Source organism: Myxocyprinus asiaticus, chromosome 39 (assembly GCF_019703515.2).
Source record: "Myxocyprinus asiaticus isolate MX2 ecotype Aquarium Trade chromosome 39, UBuf_Myxa_2, whole genome shotgun sequence".
In the NCBI taxonomy this organism is placed as follows: domain Eukaryota; kingdom Metazoa; phylum Chordata; class Actinopteri; order Cypriniformes; family Catostomidae; genus Myxocyprinus; species Myxocyprinus asiaticus.
In genome coordinates, this window is record NC_059382.1 from 21,757,927 (window position 1) to 21,770,339 (window position 12,413).

At 39.9% G+C, this 12,413-nt stretch overlaps 1 protein-coding gene across 3 annotated transcripts in view; it reads right to left on the reverse strand.

The window, feature by feature from the left end:
• LOC127429736 (pleckstrin homology domain-containing family G member 2-like) overlaps window positions 1-12,413 on the reverse strand; it is a 53,605-nt gene that overhangs the window by 6,741 nt on the left and 34,451 nt on the right. For all 3 annotated transcript variants that reach the window (XM_051678864.1, XM_051678866.1, XM_051678865.1), the window contains one exon: window positions 8,361-8,461. In XM_051678864.1, the coding sequence (XP_051534824.1) occupies window positions 8,361-8,461 (101 nt within the window). The remainder of the gene's footprint in view (window positions 1-8,360; window positions 8,462-12,413) is intronic.

Genomic DNA, 12,413 nt, shown 5'->3' on the forward strand with positions numbered 1-12,413 from the left:
CTGAGATGGGACTTTATCTCTTTGTTTAAACTTTGTTATTACCTCTCTATGGAAACATCTGGGACTGGTGTTTCAAGAAGACACTCTTGACTGGAATGGGCTCCAGTTCCTGCCTACATTTCCAAATGTCGTTCATTTGTTTCTTTTTTATCATTTAAACCAAACTATTGCCTAAATGCACACAGATGGGTTACATCTCCTTTTGGCTCAATTTCATTCTTCCCCTTCCCCATCCTGAAAAGTTTTTCCCCTCTAAACGTGTCCCAATATCCACACAGTCAAACTTGAATGACCTCCTTCCTTTGCCATCAAAAAAACCCATGGATGTAACTGCTGAATATTTCTGTTTTTTATTTATCTTTAACTGGTTGGTAGTGGGGAAAGCTGTTTAGCTCTCCTTTCAGGCAGTGAATGAGTCAAGAACAGCATTCTTTGATTATATTGGCTGAAAACAGCGTCTGGACTTTGAGGCAATGAAGGAAGCTTGGGCTTGGTTTAGTGAAACAATCTCTATTGTCAGTCAAACACTAGATGGAAAAGTATGGATTTTCCCTCAATGTTATGGAGTTAATATGATCTCTTGTGGCTGGTGGGACTTTTCTGACCAGGGATGACTGATTTGACATTCTCTGACCATGTTCTGAAACCATGGGTGCTCGCCACTCCTAGTGTACCTCCTGAGGGTTGAATGAAAGTTCTGTGACAACTCAACCAAACCACACTGTAGTTCATTTAGTTCATTAGCACAACTACAACATTCATTGCCAAGAGGCACACAAACCACCAGACTAGTCAGTCTCTAGAGAAGCCCTCCTACCATATCTTGTGAAGGAAAACAACTTGGCACTCTCTAAACACTATGAACTTGCCTTCATGTGGCTGAGGGGAAAATTTTAGAAGGAAACCACAGTATTCCAGCCTTCATCATCCTCTCTTTCCTCTAAAGACGAAGCTCATTTTGTGGCTGCCCTTTGTGGTGGGGGGACTTCATTGTGGTTATGAGAGAAACAGAAGTGAATTAATGCATGCTTTTTTAAGATTGACCAAAGAGCTTGCTAGGTGCCTCTAGGGTAGTCATGTCTAAGATTTAAATCAGTGTTGTTCATTACGTCGATCGCAAGACAACCAACGGGCAGTCTTGATTAAAAAAAATGTTTTACGATGAAAACCCTAAAGATTGACTTCTGTAGCCGTGTGCTGTTTTCTTATTTTATTCCTAACTGTTTATTTGTCTTGAATAATTACTTAAAAACTTGAAACAATGCTTACACAATTAACAAATTAGTAAGCATTATTATTTGTTGTGGTATCGAAACTGGTATAGAGAATCGTAAAATACAGACTACTGAAATTTTGGTATCGTGACCACACTGCTTACAATGTACAGGCTTACATTGTGTATGGTAGATCTTGCTATAATAACATTATGAAAATGTAGATCTCATTCCATAGAAGTATGAGTACCACTGACTTAGATTAAAAGGGGTGACTAGATAACAAATCATAGATTGTGATCCGTAATTGCTTAACAAAAAATATGTTGCTGTAAACTCAAAGCCACCAATATCTGCTTTCATGTCTGCTGTCTAGTGGACAAGTTGGATTCAATTATTACTTGGCACATTTTTTTGAGGTCTTTCATCCAGATCCCAGGAAGGTTTTGGGAAACCCAAGTTTAAGACTTGAAATATGTTTTCTATATTCATACTAAACACTGTCCCAGGTTCATCTTTGCCAGATACATACAAAGACATTTGTGAGTTTGGGGAAATATCTGAGGCAAAATGAGAAATGAATACATTAAGACAGCAGGCCAAGCTCTGCTTGGTTCTTTTACCATGTCAGAAATGATCAACTATCATGCAAGTGCATTGCTTCTCAACAATGGACTCCAAGATTATAATTTCAGATAAATTAAAATAATCTTATATAAAGTATATAAAACTAATCTTTAAAAAAATTCAAAACAAAGATTCAGAACAAAGACATAAAAAAAAAACAAAAAAATAATAAAAAAAAAAAAACATGGAGCATCAAGAGATAAAGACTATTCATCTCAATTAATTTCATGATTCAAGAAGTTTCAAGAACTGTATATTCTTCAATAATACAACAGTTGCTGAAGGGATAAATTAAAGTGACTCACTGTTTTTTTTTTTTTATTATTTTTTTGTTTTTTTTTTATGTTTAACAACAAGCCGTGTTTTCATCATAAAAGCAGAAGTTCTGGAGGATGTGGAAGCATATGCGATGTTTCTGAAAGAGGACTTGTAGTAAGTATTACGTCATTCATTCATTCATTCAATTCAGGCATCTCATCCAATCATGATCCAACATATGCCTTATAAGCTCTGCACAGCTGTCTTATCGCTCTTTATGCCGCGTTGCTTTAACCCTCCGCCACCCAAACGCCGACAGTTTAGATCCCAACATGCTGTAAGGGGTAAGCAGAATCCTGACGCTGAACCGTAAGACAGGGCTTACACCAAGGGAAAGTATTCTTTTACTAATTAATGTTATTCCCACACTCTCGAGTCCTCTGCAAGAAATATTTATAACCAACATGAGCCTTGGAGTCAAAAAAGAATGAGGAACAAAACGTCCCTCTTTTGACTCTCCCTAACAAGTTCATTGGAGAGTAGAGAGTTATGACCAGAGAGAGGGAGTCACCTGCAAGAGGTCCTGAATGTAAAAAATGTAACTCCCATTCTTCCATTCAATCTGCACCTCACCCTTCTCTTGATTTGGACTCAAGTCATAAGTTGTCCTCTTCTCTTGATTCATTCTCTACTCCTCTCATCCCTTTCTTTTTTCTTACTCCCACCATTCATCTGTGCAGCAAGTGATATGTATAACCCAAACAGAAGTTCACTGCATTACAGTTCCTTTAATCTAGCTTGTATTTCCCACAGCAGTCAAGGCTGTATTTTTGCTGGAGACATAGCATCCATTGGAGGGGGGAAATTCTCACAGTAACTCTTCTACTTTGTTCAAAATAAGAATCCTCAGGACAAATCAACATCCATTACCTCTCTTGAAGAAGATCAAAGGAGACAGTGAGGAGTCGGGAAGGCAGTGAGATGAGTCTTTTGGATAAGTCCAGATGTCTTTATTTAAGGGACAGTTCACAGTATCTCATTATTTACTCACTCTCATGCCATCCCAGATGTGTATGACTTTCTTTCTTCAGCAAAACACAAACAAAGATTTTTATAAAAATAGCTCAGTAGGTCCATATAATGCAAGTGAATGGTGATCAGACCTTTGTAGCTCCAAAAATCACATAAATGAAACATAATAGTAATCCATATGGTTAAATCTGTCTTCAGAAGTGATATAATAAGTTTGGGTGAGAAACAGAACAGTATTTAAGTATTTCTTTACTCTAAATCTCCATTTTCACTTTCAGATATGAAAGTGAAATTAAACAGGCACAACATGTGACTTTCAGATGTAAAAGTGAAAGTGGAGATTGAGTAAAAAAAAAAAAAAAAAAGACTTATATTTTGATCTGTTTCTCGCCCACACCTATTATATTCACTGGAGTCTTATGGATTACTTTTGTGTTTCCTTTATGTGATTTTTGGAGCTACAAAGGTCTGATCACCATTCACTTGCAGCAAGTGGACCTAAGAGCTGAGATAATCTTCTAAAAATCTTTGTTTGAGTTCTGCTGCAGAAAGAAAGTCATACACATCTGGGATGGCATGAGGGTGAGTAAATGATGAGAGAATTTTCATTTTTGGGTGAACTATTCTTTTAAGAAAACGCATACCTTATTCTCAGTGCTGCAATGTACTTGGAGATGAACCAAAATGGTGAAGCTACAGCATGGTACAGTGATAGACCGTGACCCACTAGAGGTAAAGGTCAGGTGTTGATTGCAACCTCTCCTAATAGAGAAATCTGCCTGGGCAGTTAAGTATCTTTCTGTGGCTCATAATAGTGATAGATTGATATGTCGGCCAGGCTGATTAGTTGGCAGGTATTTTGTCATTTTGAGATTATCGGAAGCAGCCAATAACTGTTTTTTCAGCAATTTCTTTCTAATTTTGAGATTTTTATAGATATAGTCATATTTGAGCAAGGACAGGAAACCAAGGGAAGTCAGAGGGGAATGGGACTGGAACATGACTTGGGCTGGACTCAAACCTGGGTCTTCCATACAAGCATTACTGATCAATATGTTAAAAAACCCATACTGAAGGGCCACGAAACCGAAATACTTATATAGTGTTATATATAAATTGTATAAGTCCTCTCTAGATCTATTATGGTCGACAATCTTTGTAAGAGGCTGCTGACATTCTGTGTACTTGTGAATTCTATCAAAAACATTTCAACATAACTATGCTTAGGGTTAAAGTTGAGCACTGGGTGGAGGTTGGGCTTTAAAATATTAAGTAATGACCTTAGAATCACTCACTGTGGAATAATGGGTGCAATGTGGTTGCCCATGAACTTGCAACACTCGTTTAAGGGCATCAGAATGAGTACTGAGTGACATAGAATGGTCTGACTAAATGTGCTAAAATAAACCAAGAGCAATATGAAAAAATCAGCAAGGATGAGAAGATTTTGAAAGAACTATTGCAAAACACAGGAATGAGTCAGCAGTGGAATGTTTTCATCAGAGCAAAATAGAGTGGCAATTTCCAAAGCCAGCAAAAACAGCTTGCTCTGTTGCAGTCGCTGCTCAAGACAAATGAAGCATTCCAGTGCAAAGGCACAATTTACAAAGCTTCACTGTAACTGGACAGATGTCTGTGGGTACAAAATAAGTGCTGTCTGCTGTCCCAGGATGCATTGCTTGCTTGGCTGCACCCTCACTTTCTGACAGGTCATGTGTGGCTCATTCACCGCAGGGGCTGGAGCTCTACCTCGGAGCCTGGCTGCTTTGGCTTAGAGGAAAATGACATCTGTATGTGTCCTACAGCTTTGACCAGTTCCAAGAAAGTAGACACAACAGAATCAAGTCAGAATACAGGGGCTACATTCCAAAGTGATGAGCAGAGGGCTTTGTTTTTCTCCCCAATTTGGAATGCCCAATTCACAATGCGCTCTAAGTCCTCGTGGTGACGTAGTGACTCGCCTCAGTCCGGGTGGCGGAGGATGAACCTCAATTGCCTCCGTGTCTGAGACCGTCAACCCACGCATCTTATCACCTGGCTTGTTGAGCGTGTTACCGCGGAGACACAGCGTGTATGGAGGCTTCATGCTATTCTCCGCGGCATCCATGCACAACTCACCACGTGCCCCACCGAGAGCGAGAACCACATTATAGTGACCACGAGGAGGTTACCCTATGTGACTCTACCCTCCCTAGCAACCGAGCCAATCTGGTTGCTTAGGAGACCTGGCTGGAGTCACTCAGCACACCCTGGATTTGAACTTGCAACTCCAGGGGTGGTAGTCAGCGTCTTTACTCGCTGAGCTACCCAGGCCCCCTGAGCAGAGGGTAAGAGTAACAAAAGACAAAGAGACAGCCTTTGCTTGTTTAAACTATAAGGCAGTGTGAGAAAACAAGGTCAGCCCTTCGTTTTATATGGTGCCTTAAAGGGATAGTTCACCCAAAAAATGAAAATTCTCTTTTCATTTACTCACCCTTATGCCATCCCAGATGTGTATGACTTTCTTTCCTCTACAAAGAACAAATTAAGATTTTTAGAAGAATATCTCAGCTCTGTTGGTCCTCACAATGCAAGTGAATGGTGGCCAGAAATCTGAAGGTCCAAATATCACATATAACCCTTTTAAACCATACACCTTGCGATTGCAGTCTCTAGGCACGATAATGATTTCAAGCTCGATTACACTTCCTAGTGCGTGAAGCATGCACATAGCGCTAGATGGCGCTATAGAAAGTGCAATTGAGCTTGAAATCATGATCGCCAAGGAGACTGCTGTCAAGATATATAGTAAAAAAAGAATTACATTTTGGTCTGTTCTCACCCAAAACCGATTGGATCGCTTCAGAGGACAACTGATTAACCCACTGGAGTCGTATGGATTACTTTTATGATGCCTTTGAGGTATTTGGACCTACAGAGTTCTGGCCACCATTCACTTGCTTTGTAAAATGAACAAAAATGACATAAAGCACTATAAAAGTAGTCCATATGACTTATGCACTATATTCCAAGTCTTCTGAGATCATACGATAACTTTGAGAAACAAACTAAAATTCAAATAAATGTTCTGGGCTCATTACAAGTTAAGCTCAATCGACAGCATTTGTGGCATAATATTGATTACCACAAAAAATCATTTCAACTTGTTCCTCCTTTTCTTTAAAAAATGCAAAAATCGAGGTTACAGTGAAGCACTTACAATGGAGGTGAATGTGGCCAATTTTTTAATGTTAAAATACTCTCTTTTTCAAAAGTATAGCCATATAGCCACAAAACAAAGGATATGAGTGTAAAAATTATTTGTGTGTGATAAAATCACTTACTAACCTTTCCTGTGTAAATATATAGACAATTTCACAACTTCATCACCATGACGATGTAATGACAACAAACCCTAAAACCCTAAAATGACTGTAAAAATTATGATTTAAACAACTTTACAGCTCAAATAATGCATGCGTTTTAACAGAGGAATTCATGTAAGAGTTTTTATACAATTATAAGCTTAAAATTTAAGTTTAAATCCTCCAAAAATTGGCCACATTCACTTTCATTTTCCCCATTACTTCCATTGTAAGTGCCTCACTGTAACCTCGATTTTTGCATTTTTTAAAGAAAAGGAGGAACATGTCGAAATAATTTTTTGTGGTAATCAATATTATGACACAAATGCTGTCGATTGAGCTTAACTTGTATTGAACCCAGAACATTCCTTTAAGTAATTTTTTGATGTTAACTTTCCCCTCAAGTGTCCTGTTAGCTGAAAACTTCTGCAACTGATTGCGTCTGTTTCAAGATTCTTCAAAAAAGATCTTTCTATTCCATGTATTTTTAATATTATATTACTTTTTTCTTTCTTTCTTAACTATTTCATGTACATATTTATCACCTTATTTAATATATTGTTTATCTTTTGTTTTTTACTTTATCATACTATTGCAGTTTACAACTTTCTTAGGCCTATGAGGTTTTCATGTTAGGATGTTTATTTATTATAGGTGTGTAAAATGTTTGTATATAAATTATTTACATGAACCCTGTTAATGCAAATATATATATGCAATAAAAATATTATAATCATAATTCTCTTTTAGTGTTCCACTGAAAAAATAACAGAACATGGGTTTAGAAAAACGGTGAGTGAATGTTGACAAATTTTCATTTTTGGGTAAAATATACCTACAGTATAAGAATGGTTTTCCTAAAACTGCACTGACATTGATTTACTCTGATTAATGAGTCTGATTAACCCATTCTGTACATTACATGCAAATAAACTTAGGGAGAGGTAGAAAGCAGCTCAGGTGGCAACAAAAGCACCACAATTTTTTATTAAAGGAAGTTTTATCAAATGAGGTCTTGGGGACACCCAAGAATTTGTCAGATTTTCTACTTTCGACACAGCCAAGCTGATTTCCCACAAGAACTGGCGGTAAGGCGCCATGTTCAATTTCAACACAAACTAATGCCATCAGAATGAAACTGACTTGGCGTGGACAGAAAGAAAGAGAGAAAAAAAAAGTAAAAACAATTATTTTAGCAGGAACCATTGAGGGGCAAAGAGCAGAGAGGAAAAACGAGAGGTATGAGAAACATCCTTCTCAGGACCTCAACAACACCCTCTCCGGCACACATCTCCAAGTCCATCTGTCAGTAACAGTTCAGTTCATGTCATTTTTGATAGCTGATGTCAGAACATAATTCTTTATGCAAGAGGCTTCAATGCTCTATGATAAGCAATACAGAAAATAATGCAGAAAATAATTTGTATGTGTCTGAAATTAACACAGCGTATAATATGCAATAAACAGTGTGACGCAGGCACATAACAAGGCAAACAAAACAGTTTTGTACACCATGCATGAACTCACAATGTAATAAACCATTTGCTTCACGTCTGCTTTAAAAATACCTGTAAGATATGACGAATGCAGAGAAAATGGCTCATGAAGAGCATTCCAGATCATGTACAGCAGACCAGAGAGAGCCTGCGGAAGTGTTGCAAAAATAGTGTGCCCTCAATCTTGGCTGACATATTCACATTGTTACTCATGGTGGGACAGACAAGGGCTTGCAGGCCAGCCATTGTGTCTGAGGCAAATTCAACAGACACCATTGTCACCTAAGCAGACATCTCTGACTCAGACATGACCACTAGAGCTTGAAAAGACAAGTGTGAGAGAAAGAGCAAGGCGGAATCGAAAGAGAATGTAGAAAGAAGACACCCACCTGTTAAACTCGTAAATGTCCTCGATGTTGCAGAAGAGGGTGCTGACTTCCTCGGGTTTGAGTGGCAAGTCGCCAAAGTCAATAATGCAGCCAAGATAGTCCTGAGAGAGAGAAACACAGAAAGATAAAGTATGAATGACCTCACAGAAATCAGAGTAGGCATTTTAACAATTTGTTAGCAATTCTGAAAACTCGTGAGACCTGTGAAATTGTATTTACCTCTATTTCATCACATTTTCCATTGTAAACACTTAGCACACATAGCTCATTCATAATTCATGGACTAAAAAGAGACTGTGTTAACTATAAATGGGTCCATCATAGCAGGACATGACTCTCATCTCTGAACGATCTCTCGACACCAAGAATGGCTGTAATGTAATTACAGTCGACGCCACACTTGAGCCCCTCAGTGATCTTCAGGGTAAACATACAAAGCGACACAGGAAAGCAAAGCGTGCAACTAATATGGGGTTTAAAAAGCTCCCTTCTAACAATATTTATCTTTTCGTCCCTCTGCTCTTTCACCTCTGACCTGGAAAAAAGTCAAGAGCTGGTCTCATGAGAAAACGGTCTCATCGTCATGCCCCGCAAAGCCTGTTGGTTTAGGCCGCCCGCTGATGAACAGACATGGAAAAGAATCAGGGGGTGACCAAACTTGCCAGGTCTTTCCACGCCTTGGTTTGAAGTGGTTGTATATTACTCCCTGATAAAAGACCAGATTAGACCATCATGGTCTAGCCTGGTTTTGCTGGTTAGTGCTGGTCAAGCTGCATGGTCTTTCTCCTGGTGATGCTGGTTAACCAAGGAAGTCTTGCCAGTTAACCTAGTTAAGAAGCCTTCCGAAAAACACCAGCACTCCAGCATCCCATACTGGGACCAGCATCCAAAAAACAACATATGCTGGTGACCAGATATGCAAGGCTGTTTGATAGTGAAGACATTTTGCTGGGATCATTTGAGTAAAAAGATGGATTTGTCACTAGCCAACAGCATTGCTTAATAATTAATTATCATTTACCCAAAACCAACAATGTCGGGTTAGTGAGGTTTCCCAATTCAAGTGGTTTTGCTATATAGCTAATGCTATAATCATCATAATGCTGCTGTTATGAAGATACATTCTTGACTTAATGAGGAAAACGTAAATCTAAATTTAAAAAAATTAAATCTAAAAGCTAATCATATTTTACAACCTATGTTTGTGCAACAAGGGCCAAAACTGTAGATTTCAGGCTAATGGTAACAAGAGCAGCCTGGTTCCAGGCTGTTGGGCTGGCAGAGCGATGCTATTAATCTACACATCAGTCACTTTATCAATGCTTGGCCTCATTAACCCCTAATTAGCCAGTCTAGAGACCAAAACCAACATCATTTTAATCAATAGACAAATCAGTTCCAACAGACCATGATGAAATAGAAGTACAGGAAAGTGCCAAGAATGGCAGTTACAATCTCCCGAGAGAAAACACGGACACTGAAGCCAACAAAAGAAAGCCACCAGGCAAAACAAACTAAATAAAGATTTGAACTTGACTGTGTCAATAAACAGCTACAGATATACAAACGTTATAAGACCTGTGAGACAGTGGAAGACTGGCTTTATAAGGGGCTCTCTTTGTCACCCTCCCTCTTCTTTCCCTGTGCCATAAAACATGGGATCTTTTTCCTTTTCTGTTTGTTTCCAGTGCCACAAGGTGTCTGGGAAGGCAAACATGCTGAGGTGGGGGCAAAAAAGAGCCAGAAAAGAAGGGACTGGTGCATTCAGCACCTTTAAAAGGCAATGGGAACACTGTAATTACAGTGATTTACACTCTGCCACAGGCTGCAGAGAATTCCCCTGAATGAACACCTCTCATGAGTGTGACACATGGCAAAACTGGAGAGGTGGATGAAGAGATGAGTGATGACACAGCTACTCAGGGAAGAGCGAAAATCCATGCTGCAAGGGGAAATCTGAGGATTACTTTGTGAGTTATGAAACGAGAGTGTGCAAGACAAGAGGGACCAAAGGAACAATAAGTTATATGCACATTTCCTTGGCAGATACTTTCTTACCAAAATGACTTACTAGAGTGTACATAAAGTGTGTTATGACAACCAGTCTGGCAAGAAGCAAAATGTAAATGTTCACATATGAGACATGGACAAGAAAGAGAAAGTACAACAATGAAGAAAGAAAGAAAGAAAGAAAGAAAGAAAGAAAGAAAGATGCTATCTCTCAGAGAGGAAGTTTGGCAAGGTGACAGACAATAGAGGAGTGTAGAGTAGGGCAAGAGAGAGAAAGAGAGAGAGAGAGAGAGAGCAACAGAAGTTATACACACTTTCAGAGTCTTTGTGTGCGAAACTAGGTCAGTTTGGAGTTTGGAAAAGGAGTCGGTCCTTCTCTTTTAAGCAGTCCCCTTCCATCTCTGCTTGTGCCCCAGAATGGGGGTTACAGCCAAGCCCCCCTCATCCCCCAATTTCCTGTCCTACTTAGCTGAGATATTGCTGAAATGAAAAGGGGGAATCTCTACATCCCCCTAAAAGTTCCCCACACCAAAACACAAACATACAGATGAGCTGAATCCACTGCATCTGAGCATCACCAAACAACAGTTCACAAACTAATAATAACTCACACAAACACAAAACAAACTACTAACACACACCAAAGCTTTTCACTCTGAGCTCACACTGCTCTTATGATGGGATTTTGTTTTCTGCAAACTTGACATCATTCTGTTGTTACGCTTTCGATCAAAACCAGACCGCTCTTACTAATAGAAGCAGAGCCCGGTTCAGTATGACTCCAATCAGCCATCATATGCATTTATCCCAGAGTCAGCACTCTTGTCTCGAAACTGCCATCCACCACTCAGCCTCCATTTTGAGACCACAGATTGATAAAACAGCAGCATTCCTTTGCATGATCCCCATCTTTCAACAGCCGATTTATGGCTATTTGATCTGAAGGCATCTTTTCATAAAGTAGTATTGGCTTGCATGCCTTCTCTTTTTATTGGCTTCTGAAAAGTTTGACTTCAAATACACTGTGACAGTCTCCCCAAAAGGGATCTTCCCCTTTACATTATTGCTTTTTATTATCCCTGGAATGCATGACATCATTTCCATAGCGGAAAAAAATATAACCTTCAGATCCAGGTAACGCTCCAGCGCTATACACGGCTCAGTCCGTTCAAACTCTCGGAATAAGTTCCATTATCTGCGACACAAGCCTCTACTTGTTTTAAATGGAGTGTTGTTCATGGAACAGAGTGACTAATTGCCGTTTTTTTTAGGATTGATTCTCACACTGATGGCACGGTTTCCCGAATGGAGTTAACGCTGTTTGTGCACCTGACGTGACTTTAAACTGTGACGAAAAAGGGATAGACGGTGTAACACGACTTCACAGCAGAAGGGAAGGAGAACACAGGGAAGAGGGTTTTCTAGGCTCAGGTAAGACTTTTAATCGGACACTTTAGTGCTTTACAACTTCACAAACTCATCAGCTTCACAGGCACATAGTCACTTAAACACATCAGCTTCACAAACACAATAGATTAAATGCAACAGCTTCAGGAGCACCATGGCCTTCCTTGTGCCAGACTCGCTCTCTCTCTCTGCTGGTCACGTGGCTGCTTATATGCCGCTTTCTCCATGCTCACTGGAATTAGAGACAGGTGTTAAACATAATCTAGCTCAGGTGCAAGCGCCCTTACCGCTTTCTCTCTCTCTGGACGGATGCTTGACAATGCCCCCGCTGCCACATATCCCCACCGCCTGACTCAGGCCAGGGAGACATCCGGCCTGTCTACCACTCCCCCCCCATTTCTGGAAAGGAAGTCTGTGACAGCCATCTGCGCTCCCGGTCTGTGGACCACCTTGAACTTAAACGGCTGAAGAGCCAGATTCCAATGGGTGATCCGCGTGTTGGTATCTTTCATGCGGTGAAGCCATTGGAGTGGGGCATGATCCGAGCAGAGGGTGAAGGCCCGCCCCAACAGGTAGTACCAGAGAGTGAGGACCGCCCACTTAATGGCGAGACACTCCTTTTCTACGGTGCTGTAC